This window comes from Pecten maximus, chromosome 7 (assembly GCF_902652985.1).
Source record: "Pecten maximus chromosome 7, xPecMax1.1, whole genome shotgun sequence".
In the NCBI taxonomy this organism is placed as follows: Eukaryota; Metazoa; Mollusca; class Bivalvia; order Pectinida; family Pectinidae; genus Pecten; species Pecten maximus.
The window spans coordinates 29,827,575-29,848,595 of record NC_047021.1 but is presented as its reverse complement, the minus strand read 5'-3'; the positions used below and the strand labels follow the sequence as shown (position 1 = coordinate 29,848,595).

Here is a 21,021-nt window from a genome sequence, read left to right as displayed (position 1 = left end):
TGATACCTTTATTATGTGGTATAGACGCTTCCCATGTAATGCTGATTTCGGTGCTGATGTCTGGAAGTTGTGGGCTGACATGGGCCCATTGCCCTTTTGGTAATGTTCCGTTGTTCATCAGCACCGAATTCAGCATCACAAAATCTAAGATGTCCATATGTTGGCCATTTTCTTCCCCATTGGTGAGCTAAAAATGTCCTTAATGGTACATGTATACTTGTCGGCAAAGGCTGAGGTTAAAATGTCCAAGTTGAAATTTCTTAATTTATTTTTCAGCAATGAATTGATCTAAGCCAGAATGGGAAGTGTTGTCCAATATCCTACTGATAGTGATAAACATGTAATGAAAAAGTTATGAAATATTAGGGGCAGAAGGTCAATTTACTTTTTGTGAAAACATGTACATGTAATGGAGAATGTAATTTGATTCTCCTGTAATATGTCAACAGACCTTTTTCACATGACACTTGGGTCCAATTCAAATACATACTGTATCAAGATGAACAAGCCAAAAAGTAATTTCACATTTTTTAAATCGTTTTTAATCAAACAATCCAATACATAATTGTTAGCAAAAAACAAGTCAAAACAAAAATAAACAGATTAAATGGCCTCTTCCAACCAACCTTTCAATTGATCCTCACACAATTCTACATGTACATAGCTATCATCACACTGCCTCTACTTTCTTCTTGCAACAAAACAACCTGCACTATATAAAGTTTTATATAACAACTTTTATCGCTCATCTTTCCATGATTGGAAGATATGCAAATATTCAATCGGTTTTCTTTTCATCTTTTGTTAGCACTTTGCAGAAAGATCATTTAAAATGTATCAAGTCACATAGAAAAATTTTGTGGTATTATGTCGAAATGTGAGTTTGGATATTGATAAAATCTGTTCAGCCAGGAAAAAGGAGCATACCACTTAGCCTCACTTTAAGCCAATATAATGACATCAATAATGAAAACATCAGTTTCATGTTTGCATATATCACTAATATGAGTCAATGTACATATATATGGATATCTTTTATTGTATATAGATAAGAAATCATTTAATTGAAGGTCTTGTAATTCCCATAGCAATTTGGCACAGATTAATAGTATTGAACATATGTTAGAAAGGATTTTCATAAAAAGAATCTGCAATCTACTTTTAGATGTATCAGTCGGTCTTTGATACTGAGTAGGAACTAATATATAAATAATATTTCTAAAACTGTTTTCAATCTCTAATCGCTGCATTAAAAAATCAGTTTCAAATTAAGTGAAAAAGAACTTTATAAAAAGATGTATAACATGTATTCATTAGTAGTCTGCCAGTCTTTACTGGAGTATCTTCAGTATTTACTTTTTAATTACAAGAAAACAAGCTCCAGTAAAAAACTGAAAACAATTTTCATATGAGGTGAAAGTTGATCCAATGATATAACAAACATTACTTAAGTATGCAATCTAAAAATCTATTAACATTTTTTTGAAGTTATAACATTCTTTTAAATACTTCAATTTCATAAAACTATTTCATAATCAGGAAGAGTATGTACAATAAGTATTTATAACCAGCTTCACAACTTCATTAAACTATTCTGAAAATCACTGCAATACATTCTGTAATCTTTACTTCAACATTAACAAACATTTCAAACTGAATTGATAATTTCTAAATATATTCAGCATCACTACAAAACATGGTTTCTGCCAATAATCATTTAGTCAATTTATCTGGACACATCTTTCTTTGCAAAATAAATCTCAAATATATGATTATGTTTTTCTAAGAAACACATAATTAATTGTTAACAAGAGGCCCAATGGGCCTGTGTCACTCACCTGGTATTCACTGCTCGTATATTCTCTACCTTTCAATTAATTAAAATAAGTTTAAGTGTTAAAACAGACTTGACCCCCGTGACATTGAATATGAACCAATTAGAGCTATAATTTCTTCTTTTTTTTTTTACTTCTCTCCCCCCCCCCCCTTTTTTTTTTTTTAATTCTGTCTGGATTTATCCCACAAACCTACCTCTCATATATCATTTTTGATTCTAGGTCTTTTGATTAATAATAATAAGTTTCATTGTTTCAACAAATCTGACCCCCTTGAATATGGGTCAAGGTCATTTGTTTTTGCAAACTTGAATAAAAAAAAGTTGCGTGGATGACGGATGCTGCAATACAGCATAATCTCACCTGCCCTTCTGGTAGGGGAGGTAATGATATACAAAGGTATGCATGATTATCTGGGACTAACGAGGTACATGTAAAACAGGTACATGTAATAAAACTTTACATCATCATGAAATTGAGACATTAGTTCCAGAGACCATACATTATCTTACATCACAGCAGTTCATTTCTCAATATATGATTTGATGATCAAAATTAAAACTCTGGGTTAGATATATATTGCCACATAGTGTAAATGTCTATCTTGGTATTAATTGTGGCATTGCGGTCTGACATACACATAAGTGTATACATTACAAATTATAAAACAAAAAATTCATAATTCAATGTATTTTCTGTACATAAACATAACGTAATAGTCATATTCTAGTGATTTTTGACCAAATTTGAAAAATGTTGAATTAAAATTAAACAGAATTAAAAAGATGATTAACAGAAATGTGAGTGTGCTAATTAAGTTTTTTTTGCAGTTAACATTTTGTATACAAAGTTTGTGTACCGCAATATATGTATGAATATGAGACACTGTTATTTTCAACCACTCTTAAACTGATAATGCAATTGTTTTCTAATATTGAAATATAAACCAGTAAATAAGCATGTCTTTACATTACTAGGTACAATTCACATATGTATTATGCTTTAGATACAGATATATTTTGAGAAGGTAAAGAAATAAAATCAGATCTACAACAATGCAACAATAATGCACTGTACCAATTCGCAACAAAAGACTAGGAATGATGTTTTACAATTGGAATGGTAAACAAAATGATACCAATGCTTCAAAATCAACACAATAGAACTGTCTTTAAAAATATGTGTGCTTTTGATTGGAATTTAGGTTTTTATACAAAAACTACTAAAAAATTCACCAGTGATAATCAAGTCATCTAACAGGTATGTTTTGATTCAAAACCATATCATATTCTTGTCTTGGGACGGCAAGTTTACATATACTGAGTGACTATTGACGACTTCAATGATTTATACAAAGTATTTATTCCACCACAAAATCAACAAATTATGATTGATTTAACAGATTATTTATATACTACATGTATTTATAATATCTCCTATAGATTCACATTATACTCACTGTGACATCCTACAGGTAAATTATATACACATAAAAATTTCCCAAGACAGTACATCCAGTAGGTCTGTTGTTTGGTGTATTGTGAAATCTCAATAATCTAGCTACCCAGGTACTCTAGCACTATCTTAAATGTAGTGGCTTGACCAGACAGTCAGGTTTTTGGGACAATTATGTGCAGAAAAAGGATAAGTTGTCGCCTAGATCATGCTGGATGTGAGACAACAGGATAGTAAGTGGAGGACCTACAGATTAGTGGTGACTAGATATACAGTGGGACCTACAGATCTATAGTGGGGCTAGGACCTACAGATCAGTGGTGACTAGGTATACAGTGGGACCTACAGATCAGTGGTGACTGGATATATAGTGGGACCTACAGATCAGTGGTGACTGGATATATAGAGGGACCTACAGATCTATAGTGGGGTTAGGACCTACAGATCAGTGGTGACTGGATACATTTGTATATAGTGGGACCTACAGATCAGTGGTGACTGGATATATAGTGGGACCTACAGATCTATAGTGGGGCTAGGACCTACAGATCAGTGGTGACTGGATATAAAGTGGGACCTACAGATCTATAGTGGGGCTAGGACCTAGGGATCAGTGGTGACTGGATATATAGTGGGACCTACAGATCTATAGTGGGGCTAGGACCTACAGATCAGTGGTGACTGGATATAAAGTGGGACCTACAGATCTATAGTGGGGCTAGGACCTAGGGATCAGTGGTGACTGGATATATAGTGTGACCTACAGATCTATAGTGGGGCTAGGACCTAGGGATCAGTGGTGACTGGATATAAAGTGGGACCTACAGATCTATAGTGGGGCTAGGACCTAGGGATCAGTGGTGACTGGATATATAGTGTGACCTACAGATTAATGGTGACTGGATATACAGAGCCCCTACAGATCTATAGTGGGGCTAGGACATACAGATCAGTGGTAGCTGGGTAGTGAGACAACTTGCTAGAGGGATAGATTGGATACATGTAATTAACAATTACCAACCAATCAGTTGGCATTGGATATGAGAGAAATCCTATCTTATTGATCTATACCCTTAAACTGCCAAAATAATTCAGACTCAAAGGCAATTCGACTCCAGTAGATTTCAAGTGAAAACAAAAGGAAACTTCTGGACTTTGTTGTAAGTTAGAAAACAAAAGAGAACATTTCCACTTCATTTTATTCTTACCCTTAAACAAGAGGGTACATCTATCAAAGTCAAGTTCAGGATAATCTTTAATGATTATCACTATCATCAGAGGTGAAGTTTAAAGGCAAAACACATGAGTGAGCCAACATTACACTTACTCTGCATCTGACAGGATTCCTACCAAACTTCTAACAATCATTAATTTTTAATTCAGAATGATTTAATTCACATCTGTGTCCCTATCTCAGGGAGAAAAAAAAATGTTAGAACATTAAACCATAGACCTGCATCAAGGTGTCATTTCAGACCTTCGAAATGTGATATTGACATCTTCACATGTTGTATACAGGGATTCTAAATACACAACTTTTAAATATTTATGGCAATTACTTGGTAATGACTAGAAAACACTATGAAATGGATCAATGTTTACATGCTGACAGAATTAGAACTGGTTAAAGACTGGTTTGTAACTCAGTGATGGTTTTACTATACAATTTTACTACATCTATCTAAGTAATGAATTCTGATACAAACAGCCAATCTTTTATTACCTCAAAAATGGTGGAACCATAACAAGAGTATTGAAGAGAGCCTTTAGTAAGAATGAAATTTGATTTTCAAAACCCAGATTTTCTCCAATTCATGGGTTGATTGCAGGTTTTTACAGAGTCTACAATATCACATGTTTAATGAAATTACCTGGATATTCTAGAATTAAAAAAAAATTCTGAGACAGTTCCAGAAATATGATACAAATTATTTGGTGATTACAATTTAGGCACAAGTTACTCAACAATTGTGATCCTTGTTATTACAGATGTACTATATTCATCATAATTAGCACTCCTTGGGTTTAGAATTTAGATGTAAAGAGGGATACTAATCAGGATTAAGTAACAAAGCGTGTTGGTGGTCAGGCAGAGCAGCGGTAATGTACTTGCCTTTCACCATGGCAACCCTGATTGGATGTAAAATGTCACATGCCCAACCACTTCTTATAAATCCTCTGTCTCTGGTCCATTGAGGGAAACAAGAAGGAGTAACTTGATAGGTAGAAAAGTGTATCAGAATCTTACAGTTGTTGGATTTTCTCAACAAATGCTTTATAGGTAAATCTTTCAGAAAAAGTGGGCGGGGCATTTATCGATGAAGGGGAACTAATTATGGTGAATACAGTAGTTACAATTTACATGGACCATAGCAGCATATTTATCAATAACATGGTTTACTTGATGATACATAACAACAATAATCACTTAGCAATTAACTGATAGATCCTTGTAGCCTGTACTTTAATGTCCTCATTCCTGTGGCGACACAAGAGAAAGACCTTCGACTTGATGGCACCAACGTTGTTCATACTGTAGAGTGCAGCATACATCGTCTCTGGGCTAGGAGCCTTATCGTCAGGTGGCAGGGATGACACAGAAATGTTCTCCTCCCGTACAGTATGTAATATGTTTGCTAATAAGGTAGTCATGCGCAGGGTTAGGGTCTCATCTGAACCCTGTTTCAGCAACTCCAATAGGCAGCCTGGTGCCTACAAACACATAATATGTATACAGTATGTATAGCTTTTTATATACACATAGCATATTCTTCACTTGAAAAAGAATGAATAAAGATTAGATAGCTCTTTATGATATCAAACTATTAGCTGGCATGTCATCAGATCAGAGTAAAAAAAAAAAGAGAAATAACATGTTTTAGAATGTTTTCTTTGGGAAATTTTAAAGTTAACATTTCAACAAACATACATTAAAGAAAAAGTCTGAAATAAGATTTTATGCCTACATTACAAATCTAAGTGTCATAAACTTGATTTATTACAGTCATTGCTATTATCCAAAAGGGCAGACATCACGACAAACATTTTTTAGGTGGGCTTGCCCTCCCCATTTTTGGTCTTTCTTTTCCCTCTAGGGGTGGGGGCTTATTTGCGGTAAAATACGGTAGAGACCTATACAGGTTAAGGGTATAAGCCAAAATTTACAGAGGTAAAGTTAAGAGACTTACCTTAGCAGCCAGAATATGGGGCACCATCTCTGTACTACAGGACAGGTTGACGAGAACCTTTAGTGACTGAAGCTGTATACTGTGATGCTGTGTGTCCAGCAAGTCATACAATTTCTGGATGAGCCGGGTGTAGTGACGATGGTATTGGTCTGTCAGCGACAAGTTGGTGAGGGCCTGAAGGGACGACAAACAGACACTCTCTCCAGTCTCATCCTCCAATGTCAGGTCCACCAGGGTGGGCACACACGACTAACAGAAAACATATATGTCGCTGTACAATAGGTTATTTCAAAGTCACTGTACAACAAGGAATTTCAAAGTCACTGTACAACAAGGAATTTCAAAGTTGTCTTAATGCACTATTAGAGAAAAATTGATGTGCATGTACCAGGTGTATTTATATAAACAAAACAGTAAAATCATATCACAGTGTTAAAAGTTTAAGAATAAATTTAAGACTACAAATAAATACAGACTCATAGCATTTGTATCATTTTGCCACATAGAACTACAGCTGTAAAATTAGGTCATATGGATCTAGTACATCAGCAGATAGAGATCATCACAACAGTGGGTATTACTATCAAGAGTGAAGGAATAGTTAATGAGTACAGCCAAGATAACAGATTCCTTTGTTAGATAACATGCAATATTAAACAATGCTCTTATTTTCTCAACTGCACCTAGCCTAAGCCTGCAAGAAAAAGGAAAAAAGTGATTCGGGGCTTGAGCTGCAATACATTACATGTACAAGTACAATGGAATAAGAAAACATTAACAACTGTGTATGTAAAGAAGATGTAATCCAGGGCAAGGGAGCACTGCCATGCACTGTAGCAGTATAAAAAATGAAGGTTGCAGGCAAAACTAGAAAATTCAGCCAAAACAGTCCACAAAAATATGGAAGAGTTGGTTCTTTGGATCACACTGAGAATCAAGGACATACAGTCATGTGCTCAGAGCTTTCCTGCATTGCCAGTTCCACCAGAGTAGGTACACAACCCTGTCGAGACAAAACATTTTTACAAGTTCCAAGATGTGACAGACTATAATAGACAAGTGAAAACGGTTTTAGAAATTTTACCCGGTATATTTGGAACATAAGGACCCTGTACTAAAATGGAAAAAAATGTCATCATCGTCGTCGCCCACACCCATCATATCATCATCATCATCATCATCATCATCTTTAGAACCTTTCTTGGTACTTTAGATAGTGTACAATTTAGGTAAAATTTTGGACAGATTGGGAATGGGGTCCCAATACTGAACCCTAAACACACCTGGCCAAATCTTGTGGCATAGACAATGCTAGTATGTAGCATCATCAAGTTACTATATGATTATTGTACTGGCTCAAAACCTGGACAAAGTACTCACTACCTGGTACATATATGTAATAATATAATTGTAAGGGTTCACCATTCAAGAACTTACCTCAAGGTTTTTGTGATTTTCTGTGTTGGCTGACAAATTGGTGATGGCAGTAGCCACTGAGCTGACGACTTCCTGTGACGACTTGACCCCAAGTCTCAAGGACATACTCTGGGATCGGAGCAATTTACTTAGCTTCTCCAGGCAGCCATGTTCACGAAATAAATTCTGAAGGACAAAAGTCAATGAGATTAAATTACACACAGGACAATACAGAGATTGAATGATAGAAAAAGAGTAAGAAGTTGAAGAAAATCTGTCCGTCCCACCCAAAAGTGACATTTACTTTCTGATTTCAAAATGTGTAGAAGTAATCACATACATGTATATGGAAATGTGACAAGAAGAAGAATTTCCAAATAAAAATGCTCCAGAAGAAAGCCCAATTACATGTCATGATCATAAAGCCCACAAAGTGTCCATACATCAAATACTTCAATTGAAAACTGAGATCACCATACCAGTTCAAAATGGCAAAAAAAAGCAAATGCAAAAACATTTTCTAAAACCATTGAATCCAAACAGATTGATCAAAGACAGATCTCAGGAAATTATTAAAATGTTGAAAAAAGGACAACTCATCCAAACATTTAATCAATAATGCCACTGAGAAAACTTAAATGTCAGGATGGTAAAGCCTACTAATTAAGTTTCAAGTACCTTTGTTGAAACCTGAGAGAGGAGCTGTCTTCTCTTTACTATTAATAAATAAACTAGAGTGACATTTCCTAGCCAAGTCCGTAGAAGTAAATGCTGTATTTTGCTTGGGTAACATACTACACCTGTTCGAAAGAACTTGTCTTTCCATGGGCAACATTAATATCAATGCTTGTGAAAAAGAAGCCTAAGAATTTCATTAATATTTCCTGTACCTCTATATGGCTACCGATGCCACAATCTGTAAGGTACATGTATACATTTGTACTTGTAAATGTTAATTTTCTCTCTCAATTTTTCTGAGGGGTTTTGAAGCTAATATTGGGCCCCATTCCAACCTGAAGTAACCCCAAAATTTGCAGCTTAATCAGTAAAAAAAAAACCAATTCACCATTTTTATTCCTAAAACAAGACAAATAGGCTACATCCCAATCGGCAGAAAAGCCCTGCAATGTCTGCGCTATAGTGTATGAACTCGAACATCTCTCAGCGATAGTACCAGGGTAATTTCATGCAGTTACAAATGAAATGAGTAGAAATTCTTCCATTATGAGGAAATTAGTATTTCACTGGCAGAAGTGTTCTTTAATTTTGTTTGGGATTTTCAAGCTTTACAATCTAGATGATTGGCCAATGACAGACATTTTTTTTATTGCCATCATTGAAATGCCATTGGAACAGACTTTTCAGAAGACTGTTTTTACATAGCTTGCCGAGTAGGTTGAAATTTGGAAGTAGATTTTTTAAAGTAGTTCAAAGGTCAAGGTTGGCAGGTCTGAAAATTAGCAGCAATGAAAAGGTCTTGTCACAAGGAACAAACATGTCAAATATTAAAACCCTACCTCATATGGTTTACAAACTGTGACCAAGGGTTTTTAAAAGTAGGACAAAGGTCACAGTTCTGGTCAAGGTCAGCAGGTCCGCAAATGTAATATGAATGGAAATATGTAAACTGTATCCTCATGACTATTGACACAACATTGTTTCATAAAAACTTTAACCTTGCTGTCTACAGACACTGTCAATATATTTATACAATATATAACAATAGCTCCCTAGCCAGTGGACTTCATCCAGGCGAGTTAAAAACTAGGTTAGCCATAGAGAATAAATCATAAAATGGTAAAGGAAGTCTTATTCAACTCTACATACTTGTCTAACTCTATATACTTGTCTGTCTGAAAACCTTTTAACAGAAATAAAATCTTTCCCAAGTTAAATTGACCATGAACATATCTACATTCAGGTCATTCACGCTCACAAACAATTTCCAACTCTTCCATACCTAACCTGCTTGGAACACATTACCCAACAACACAGAAATAATATGGGTCCACTCCAGACTTTAATGTAAATATTACATAATAGATATTACTCCTGTGTATCAAACATGTGCCTCAATGCCACTTTCACAAGGAATCGCTGAAATATATACCCGCAATAAAACTGTCAAGATGTTGAAACAACATGCAACATTTCCCCTGATCTGTACACCAAAATCAATAATGACTAACCAAATAGGCTGCAATAAAGTAGATTCTCCACTTTTTTTTTTTTGCCCAAGTTTCTTAAAAGATCCTTATACACTGATAGATTGTACTCATACAATGAAGTTTGTCTATAGGAAATCAAAGTCATCAAGGACATTTTCTTTAAATTCTGCAATGATGATTTCCTACCGTTGCATAATAGAATATTTTTAGGTTAAGGGAGTTCATGAAATCAAGGCCACCATTGTCTCTTATTTGGTTATTGAAAACAATACATAACATCAGAATTGTTTTTCTCCTGTCAAGTTATAATATGTGTCGACAGAAAACAAGAATTTAGGTTGCCATTATAGAGGTCAATGCTGAACTATTCGTTCAATTATGACTTTGACATACATGTTAAACCCTGTGCTGATCAATTAGCAGAAAGCATACTATTGTTTATTGGATTAATAGAGACACACTGATTTCTACTTTACAAGGTCACATCAGTTACACGGATATTAAACCCTCAGACAAATAATGTAAAATGCCAATGTGAAGATATCTTAACTGTTTGAGATATTTTGAGCAGGCATAAAGCTTTCAACTACTGCATAATGATTGCACATACTAACAGGTTGGGGAAAACCAACTTGCATATAATATGCAAACTTTCCTATTATACGCCAATTGAAATATAGTGCTTTGTTAATAAAAATAGCCAAAAATCACTTAACTTTTTAAAAGCTTTTGACCAAGTCACATTTGCATTGTACTTAGTCATGAAACATCATACAAATGCAAAAATTAAGATTATTTTCACGTCAATTTGTAATGCTACACAGAATCATTATATCGGTTTCTGTCTTAGACCAGTATCTCGGTCGGCACAGAGAGTACACAATTACAGTGGAGACTTTCATGTGTGGAAATCCCCTCTGCCATTGCGTGACTTCAGCTGCAATATATGATGTTAAATCAATTAATATGTTCCTACACACATTTTTTAAAATGTAGAGACTATAGTTGCCAACGTAAACTTTAGGATTTGCTTATAGACCATCTTTTCAGCAACAAACATCTTTAAAATTCTGTAGGACTTCATGGAGTTTTAACATTAAAATTAAATCTTTACTGATAATTTGTTTTAAGTTAATTATGGTGAAGATATGGAGTCTCCAACTCTCCATCCTAAATACATAATAGTATCTAGTAACTTTAAAATAACAAACACTTTTATAAACAACACACCCATCCACAAATATCTTCATTCTTCAATACATGTATTCAGTTGTTACCCTTTGAGTAAGATTCTTAAGCTTCCAAATATTTACACTTTGGTCGCGATATCCCTGTCCATGGAACAGATCCATATAAGATTCTATTAATTTAAGATAAAAGTCAGTGTTTTACCAGGGATTTTTTTTTCTTTGTACAAAATAGAAATTTTAACTTTATTTTTAAATTTTAATGAATGTCTGTTAGTGATATTTTATGATCATAGTTCATTATCGCTTCAGACAGGAAATAAGATTGGAAATAACACTGTTATGCATCCATCATTTTAAAATGTCTTGGCCTGGCAGACTTACCTAGGTCCATATCCTCAAGTAAAACTGTCAACGAAAAGCTTTGAACTGCATTGTTTATATCCAAAATCACCTAAAATCCATTGTGATTACTGAGAATTTCAGTAAGTGTCATGAACACTCGAAAGACGTGCCAGCCAACAATTGCCTCTAACAAACCGGGTCTATAAACTCAATGTGGTGGAGGAATTCGTGCTGAATTATTTATGATACCAAGCAGCACTTACATACAGGTAAGCCACCAAAAGGAAAGGTATGAATACTTCATTCTGCATTGATTATGGTGGTTATAGAATACTAAGCTATTTGCTTACTGGTATTCGCTATATGACCGCTGGCACATTAATCCATTGTGTAAAACATTAGTAGGTATAAGGTTATTCTCCCTTTGTACTGACAACAATGTCAAATACACTGACGAGACTGCAAATACTGTGATCATGGAACAGCTGGGTTTGATTTTTAATGAAATGTTTGCCAAAAAAATCTTAATGGATTAGTTTTGAGGAAAACCAGCCGGTGATAGACTGTTATATCAATAGCAAATGATCGAGAAAATTAATCTATTTGATGAGTTTGAAGCCACAATCAGTAGTTGAAAGCTTGTTATTTCAATATTGCTCTATGATCAATATGGAAGTAGATATACAGTTTTCCACATCCTAAAATAATACATTCTAAGCAAATGTAGGTATGAAATAATAAAAGTTATTCTTAACGGTTTTGGAGAAATGTTCCAGAAACACTGGAATCAGTGAACTTGACTATGCATCTGTTTCCATGGTAACCAAAGAAATCTACAAAAAAACGAAAACTCCTCTATAGCAAAAGGCACTATTAGACCACTCAATTGGTTTAAACATATTCCTTTGCCTTTAAAATGACAAAAAGGAGTAGGCACAATTTCTTGCAACTTAGTCAGCCTCTCAATTGATCTTTGTAGGAAGTTTTGTGGAATTACTTGAAAAAGAGTCCTAGATATATGCTTATGAAATGCTTAAATCAATAATTTCAACTATTTGTTTCCAAAGAAACCAAAGAAACTGGAAACTCCTCCATATATCAGAAAGCATTACGTATACCAGATCAATGGAATAATGTATGTAGGAATTTTGTGGAGTTATCTTGAATGGTTATGGTACGGTGTTAACACTCAAGAAATGCTGTAGAAATCAGAGATTTTGACTATTTGTTTTCATGGAAGCTATAAAAATATTGAAATTGAAAGCAGCTGGACAGAGATAATTATATATTGTTGAACTACATCTGATAAGCTATTCCAAATGATGCTTGTGAACATAAAAGTTTAACATTCAGAGTTCAGAACATAAAGGTGAAATGACAATCAGGAAGTAATGAATGAATGAATGGTGGTGCCAAAATCGTCAAATACCTGTTAATGATTATCTTGTTTTAAAATTAGAATGTGCATGACAAAAGATGATGTTTTGGAACACATAAGGCTAGATAGGATATTTAAATCTTTTAGAGTGATGGCATGCATACTCTGTAATTGTCAATATTAGGATTTTTAATAAACCAAAAAAAATGTACTAAACAAATCTTACCTAACAAACCATTACTGGGGTAGGCAACATTGATTTTACAGATACATAATTAGTTATTCATATCAGCAGGAATGATAAATAGACTGTTCAGTACCAACATTCATCACATATATGACAAACATTTACTAGCAGACACCTGCATCACATTTACAATTCATACTTGGCCACTACTGCTAGCATGCAATCATCAGATTTACCTTCAAATAAACATCCAGATTCCATTGACGGAAATATCCATTCATTACATAACAAATAACCACAAGCTAACACAAAGTTGAGAATAAAGCCTACAAAACAGACATCCTACCTGTGACAACCTGTACAGGTGCCTGCAATGAAGGAGATATACCTTAAGCTTGCAGAGCACCTGTCCTGATCTAGATTGTAGGCTACATGTGTATAGAGATAGGCATGTATTCAGGCCATATTAAAATATTATTTGATCGTCTGTGTACTAGTAGCACACTCCACCAGTATAGGTAGATATGGGTGGGAAACTATTTCTGTATTAAATTGTATGGTTTCTCCCTTACTTCTCATGTAATCTACAATGATACAAGTATTATGTTCAATGCATTTATAACAAAGATTCTCTGCTGAATACTGTAAGGTATTCATCCAAGATTGAAATGACAGGAAAGTTGGTTCTCCTATTTTTTTAAAATTAATATAATCTTCTAAGAATAGTTACATCATGGTCTGAATCAAGCTCATATTATAGAACTAATTACTGTCAATACTAAAAAAAACAAGTTACTAGCATATCAATCAAAGCGCCAAAGGCCCTGAGAAACGTCATGACAGGGTCTGAGGTCATATTATAAGAAATTTAAAATTGGATTTTATAGTCAGACAGTTACATTTGTATCAGATGAAATGTCTTCATCTGGCCCTGGTATTCCTATTCTATATATATTCAAGAAAACTTGTATAACATATATATCAGCTGACAACTTTACAATAGCTGAGTATAGTTCTTTCCCCATTTCTTCAATGCTTGTGGAAGATTATTGATATACTCCTGAATCAGTAAAGCTGCTTGTAAACTTTGAAAAAGAATCAACTGAACGACAAATCGGTCTAAAGATAAAATCCAAGATGTAAACAGCCGAAGTTTTTTTAAAAATTTTATTTATACTATAAGTTATTAATAAGGCCTATCAAACATCTATTTTATGACCCGTTGTAACACATTTTCACTCCGATAGAAAACTGCGGTCGCGTTGTCCGACGAGACATAATCTAGTTTTGACACCGACGCCAGTACATCATGATCAGTCACGGATCACAATCATTAGATTCTTTTCAAACAACAAATAATAACCTTATTTAATAAAACCCTCACGAAAAACGGCAATGTAGTTTGTTACAACTTGCCCTCAATTCCTGGTCATATTTCTTGCGTATTCTAGCGACATACAAATGAATATGAAACTGCGAACGGTCGTTGGTTTAGTTACAGTAGACATAACCGCCATTTTGGCTGACTAGTGATGAGTCACGTGACAGCTGAAGTTATCTCGTGGAATGCTCGGGTGCATTTGACTACGTAAATAGGATTGGTTTTAAGCTATCAAATGTTCCTGCATATGAACTCAGGATGAACAGATGTGGACAGTTTCTCTGTGAATGCATGTAAATTTCCACGACGATCAAACTGATTTTTCTACTTTCGTTTTCAAGGCAGTATCGAGACAGAACTACGTAATCCTAAGCCAACAAAATTGCATATACTGACGAGGAAAAGGGTTGATATTTATACTCTTAAATAGTCTAGAACACCAAGTATTCACATTTCATTTTAAATAATTGCAGTAAACACGGTTTACATCACTTAAATTGAGTCAATAATTGCTATCAAAATAGGAACTATATTAGGCTGCGGATGTATATCATTTGTATGACAGAAAAGAGGAATAGTTAGCCGGAACAGATCTGTCAGTAACAACATTGCCCCCCCACGCCTATAACAGCAGGTGCCAAAGGCACCCTGACGTTAAAAATACTGTGAAAAATACATATTATACCCACATGTTGTAGTCAAAAACAGATTTTGTATCAGAATTTCCAAGAAATGAAATTTTCTGAAAATTTATGAAACAATTTTGGTATCAGTAGTATTTTACTTGGTTAGATATTAGAAGGTCCATGACACACAAACTTGTTTACATTTGGCCTTACTGGAGTATGAAAGAGAAATTTGTTAGCACCTTGCATTCATAACTTCATAAGATTAAGGGATTTTGTAAGTAATTCATGCGATGTCATGAGATAACCTTTAAAATTATGTATACTCAGGGCTGGGTTAGGGGAGCAATAAGGCAACAAATTCAGTGACTTTGCATATCTCAAGTTTTAACATATGACTAATAGATCCTAGTCCTATAATACAAGACTTTGAAGGTTTATATCGTGAATTTTTATGTTAATTATTGATTCGGACTGCGTTTCGACAAATAACAAAAATATAAACATCCAAGATATCTCACTGGTGGAACAGAAGAAATTTGAAATATGTTTTAAGAAAAACATGATTACACAATATTGGATTTCAGTACATCCCGAAAAACAACAACACTAGATCCAGATTATCTCGCCATCATTCAGGGAAGTTAGAGCTGAATCCCACTGGAGAAACATGAGAAGAGCATGATTGGCCAATCATGGCTGCTAGCTATGTCAATGGTTTGACAAGGTTTAAAATAGCACTTCATCAATTTTTATTATTTATATATTAAAATCCCCATCAATTTTCATATCAATGGCACTAATGTCAGTCTAAATGGAGAATTTTTTAAATATAATTTGCCATGGTGTCCATTTTGAATTTTTGGCCAAAATCAAAATATAACACCTGGTCAGGATCATCGATCTCTGAATCATTCAAGGGAAGTTTCAGCTAAATTCCAGCAGTGAAACTTGACAAGTTTGAAATGTGAAAAGAAAAAAGGACTGTGCACAATGGACAAAACATGATGGCTACAGCGTACTGCAGAACAACAGTTACAAGCGATTTTAGTCATTTTACTGAACTGCTGCAGTAAATATAGGTGAGTTTATTACCAGGCATGGGCCTACTACTGGACTGTACAAGCAGTATGATTAAATATATATACCTGACAGTGAGTGTGAGACTGGAACAGGCAGTGATACTTATTCAATAGCTGTGATAATTGACAGATCAGCCCTGATGAGCTGTGGGATTATATACAAATGTTCCTATACAGAAACCTTTTGTTTTGTGTTTTTAACTTGTTGTAGGTTGCCATATTGTTTGCTAGAAGTAAAACACAGTCCCACACATGATTGAGACTAAACCTGCATTGATTACTGCACTTGACACTAAGCTATATACAAGCAAATATGTGGAATTTATAACCTCCGCTTTCCTGACATATTGTAGGTAAACATTTTTGTCATTCTGTTGAGCCATAATGTATTGCTCAAAACTTCCAAGAAAAAAGTAAAGCCTTATACAAGCAATGCTTTGTTAAACATGTATTATATTACTGAATAAAGTTAAACCGATTTTGCAAGACTTCTCTTCTCATCTGCCATTACCAAAACCTTATCACAAATTTTGCTGAGCCCTTAATACATTGAATCCTGTTCCTAAGTTTTAAGACTTTCGAAAAATTGGGATAGTTATCTAATGGCAAATAACAATGTTTTTCAGAAATCCAGGGGCGATAACTCTGTTACTTAAAATTTGATGATAATCGGATAATATTTGTGGGAGTTATTGCACGGAAACAGCAGAAAACTAAATTGTTTGTTAACCATGGGGCCTAACTCTTCCAAATAACATCCAGCAAAAGTGGCAATCACACTTGGCCTAGCCCTTAATGCATTTAACCTTGTTATTATGTTTGAAGAAAATCTGTTTGCAACTGTTCCAGTTTTTTTCAAGGAAACAGCAGAAAACAACGTTTTTAGTTAATCAAGAGGCCATGAGAGATGACTCCATCAAATAAAGTGCAATGAAAGTGGCAAATGAACTTGGGGGAGCCCATAAGGAATTCAAACTTGTTACCAAGTTTGAAGAAAATCTGTTAACACTGGTTGCAGTTACTTCACAGAAACAGTAGAAAAGTCTGATGTATCATTACACCTCTACTGATAATGGGTGACTAAGAGTTTGGCAGTGATCATAATTCATTAGTTCTGATAATTGACTGATCAGTCCTGATGAACTGTGGGATTTTATACACTTACCTGATTACGGATGAAGGTTGAGCTCTTCTTGATACCATTAAGTGCAGCTTGCTGTAGCTTGGTCTCTGGGTGTGACAACAGTGCCACTAGGATTTCAGCATTGCTACCGGACAAGATGCCTGGAGAATTCTGGGACACCAGGATGGCTGTAGATATATCATCCTGTTCATAGCGACCAACCTCCCATTTATCCTCTTCTTCCTCACATGGTACACCATTTGTCTGTACATTTTCTGGCTCATCATTCTTCTCTGGTGACCTCTGAACTTGACCGTTTTCCTGTGCATCTTCTGACTGTTCATCCCTCTGTGATGACCTTTGACCGGTAATGACTCTTTCTAACTCTTGACCGTGTTGTGTATCTGATGATGCTTGACTTTTAACATTAGTTCCTTCACTAGGCTGTATCACTGGCTCTACACACACTGTCCTACTTACAGATTCACCTTTAACAAATTCTTCCTGTTCAGGCTGTGTACATTTTAAGGCATCTTTTTCTTCTTTAAACTGGTGCAATTCTTTCCTGTCAATTTCTGAAATGTTTGGTTCTCCCATGTTATCATTGTCTCCTGTTCCATTTCCTGGTTCAGCTCGACCTTCAAAAAACTCAGTTAAGGATTTAGTCACAGCCTCAGCCAGGGGATCAAACCTGACTTTTTGCTTACTCTTAGTCTTCAATGGCTCTTGCACAAGCCTACACACACCATTTTCACAAACGTAATTATCAGGCATGTTGTTATCCCCAACTTCTGTCACCTGGCCTTCGACCTGGACAACAGAGACGCCTTGGATGACTGACTTCTGTGAGCAGGAAGCATCTCCTGATGCAGAAACAGTTGTATCTGCTGATGTTTGCACAACACCATCAGAGGTTAATGGTTTGGGATCCTTGGGACTTTGACCTAAAACAGTTAGATGTATGTCATTTGCTATGCCATCAAGTCTGTGTTTCAGATCTGATTCAGACCTTGCACAAAACATTTCACCCTTATATACATTTTTCCTATGAACAGTGACTGGTGTGATTTTCTTGCTGCTCATTTTCCCAATTTTCAATTTTGTGGTTACAACTACTTCTTCCAAATGAGTTGTATTTTGATGAAGATCAATAAACTGTTTCAGTTTTTCCTTCAAAATCTTTTTCATCATTTCCTGGTCGTCATTTTTAGAACTGAACTTCATGGTAACCACAGATGTGCCCCTGTCTGGTGTTGGCTTTACTTCTGATCTTGGTCCAATACATAAGGGATCATCACAATCCATGCCTCCTTTAAATGTTATAGTAAAAACTATGTTGACTTGTTTATGTCTATAGCTAGGAAGTATGGCACACACTTGTAAGCCAAAACTAATTGATTTACAATTATCTATAATGCCAAAAATCAAGTCAAGCCATTCTATTTCAAATACTAATACTGATCTAATACTTTACAAATGTGTCTATTATGCACAAACAGATCTTAGTCAACTAGAAAATCACACCAGGAAATACAATTTTTTAAAACTTCTTGTGCTCATTTTTTACAAGCCAAAACTAATTGATTTACAATTATCTATAATTCTATAATGCCAAAATTCAAGTCAAACCACTCTATTTTAAATACTAATACTGATCTAATACTTTACAAACGTGTCTATTATGCACAAACAGACCTTAGTCAACTAGAAAATCACACCAGGAAATACAATTTTAAATACTAATACTGATCTAATACTTTACAAACGTGTCTATTATGCACAAACAGACCTTAGTCAACTAGAAAATCACACCAGGAAATACAATGTTCAAACATCTTATGGTCATTTTTTTATCTGTTATACCTTCGAGAAAAGTAGTTTTTAGGTACTAGATTAAATCTTGAAATCAAATGAAATAAACAACAGCAACTCAAAATGTAATCAGCATTTAATAACATTTAGACAATTAGGTCATATTAGAGTTTAAATCATCCCTTAATATAGCATTTTGAAGCATATGAATTAAAACTGTATGGAGGGACCCCACACCTAGGACCTATGATTATTTTATCAAAATTTCCGACGGCGATATGACACTCTTACGGGATGATGTAGTTGCTACAATTTTGACATCATGAATTTTGGAACTGATTGATGGCAATGTCATTTCACTTGTCATTCGCAATGCTGTCATCTGCATTGACCTGTATCAGCAAGTTGCCACAAGTACACCTCTGTGCTCATTCTAAACTAAGAATGGTACGTTTTACAAATAAAAACAAAAACAATAATATTTCAAACATTAACCAGTTCCTACCGATCCTATTCGGGACATCAATATTGCATTTTAGAATGAAGCCTGATCTACTTTTAGCTTCCTTATTCACTGCGAATTAGTCTGCTGCAAAAATAACTTGTTTAGGGCCTCATGCAAATTAGATGCGAAACACCAGCTTTTTAATCATGAACAGACTGCACTGCTTTTATAATGCATGGTTTCAGCTTAACCATTTTGATGATTGGTACACAATTGAATCACAATGCTTCTCTATTTGTAAGTGTTATGCACTAATGTACCTTCTAAACGAGTATGCTCCAAGATAAATCTCATGACAACAATAGCCACAGGTATTTATGGCACGATCACTTGGCTTGGCACCTGTCATGCTATAAGCTCAGGTAAGGCTGGTATACATGCAGAAGTAATTTTATTTTGGGTATATTTTAACTGTAAACGTTATGGATAAAAAATGGTTCAGTATTCGGAATTCTGAATGATCCATATTGGGAAGGTTTTTATCCCTATAATAAAGGATCTATTCTGTACATCACCATTTCGATCGGTATCAAGAGGTGGTCGGTTTTGAGAGGGATTGGTTTTTGGAAGTTGCACTGTACATGTATCTGTCAATCTGTAAATATATGTTCTGTCCATCCAAACTGGTTGATAGAAAACTTATATAGACTAAATTTTGTACAATTGTTTGTCAATAAAGATTGTTGAAAAAAATGCATAATAAAACTGTCCTTGCTGAGCTTCGAACCACAGTCTAAAAGGTACAGCTGGTCAGTAGGTACATTTATATAATTAATGAATTTCGGTTTTCAATTTCTTTCACAATCAAAGACTAACTGACAATGACCAAGCAAGTCTTATCATCTAGTATACAAACTACTCTGTCACACATAACAACACGCTATTCATATTTTTCTTTGACTACGCAATACCAAAAACAAATGCATCACTGTACATGTGTTTTCGTCATGGTTATCAATTCCGAGTAAGATTTAACGTAATTCAGAAATATGTCAACATTGTTTTTGGGACGCATAGCAAGGAAAATGGTTTAACTACCTCTTTTCTTCCTCCTCCACCAGATGAAAGACACAATCACAAGACCAACAGCGATTATTGCCCCCGCTCCTGCACGTGTAGCCAAGGTCGAAGCCATCTTCTTTTGTCGTCTGCTGATGTCGTGAAATTTAAAAGTACTATAAAGAAATAAACAGTATTGTATTGATATAAATTTCTGAAAACATTACATTTTATTAAAACTGTATAAAATCCGACCATAACATTTATTGATTATCAATACACTTGCTTATAAATCATAAATGCTGTCGTAAAATCCTACACTTGGTGAATAAAC

At 34.8% G+C, this 21,021-nt stretch overlaps 1 protein-coding gene across 2 annotated transcripts; it reads right to left on the bottom strand.

Moving 5' to 3' along the window:
• Positions 1–519: 519 nt before the first annotated feature.
• LOC117330519 lies at positions 520–20,930 on the bottom strand. Of its 2 annotated transcripts, XM_033888887.1 has the most exons (10): positions 20,727–20,930; positions 17,414–18,315; positions 7,916–8,080; positions 7,425–7,481; positions 6,479–6,727; positions 3,990–6,002; positions 3,929–3,954; positions 3,772–3,893; positions 3,633–3,728; positions 520–3,597 (listed from the first exon to the last, which is right to left on the bottom strand). In XM_033888887.1, exons 1-6 carry the CDS (start codon positions 20,821–20,823, stop codon positions 5,715–5,717), a joined length of 1,758 nt encoding a protein of 585 aa, XP_033744778.1. In that variant the 5' UTR covers positions 20,824–20,930; the 3' UTR covers positions 520–3,597; positions 3,633–3,728; positions 3,772–3,893; positions 3,929–3,954; positions 3,990–5,714. The 2 variants fall into 2 exon arrangements, with proteins under 2 accessions (XP_033744778.1, XP_033744780.1); XM_033888889.1 differs by lacking the exon at positions 7,425–7,481 and having other exon boundaries at positions 3,772–6,002.
• Positions 20,931–21,021: the final 91 nt, after the last annotated feature.

Bases quoted from the DNA above. Each gene is read 5' to 3' on its own strand.
- LOC117330519 (XM_033888887.1), bottom strand. From the start codon at position 20,823: ATGGCTTCGACCTTGGCTACACGTGCAGGAGCGGGGGCAATAATCGCT. The intron at 7,482-7,915 runs GTAAGTTCTTGA...TTGTCTCGACAG, and splicing joins AAAATCACAAAAACCTTGAG to GGTTGTGTACCTACTCTGGT. The intron at 6,003-6,478 runs GTAAGTCTCTTA...ATGTGTTTGTAG, and splicing joins CCCATATTCTGGCTGCTAAG to GCACCAGGCTGCCTATTGGA.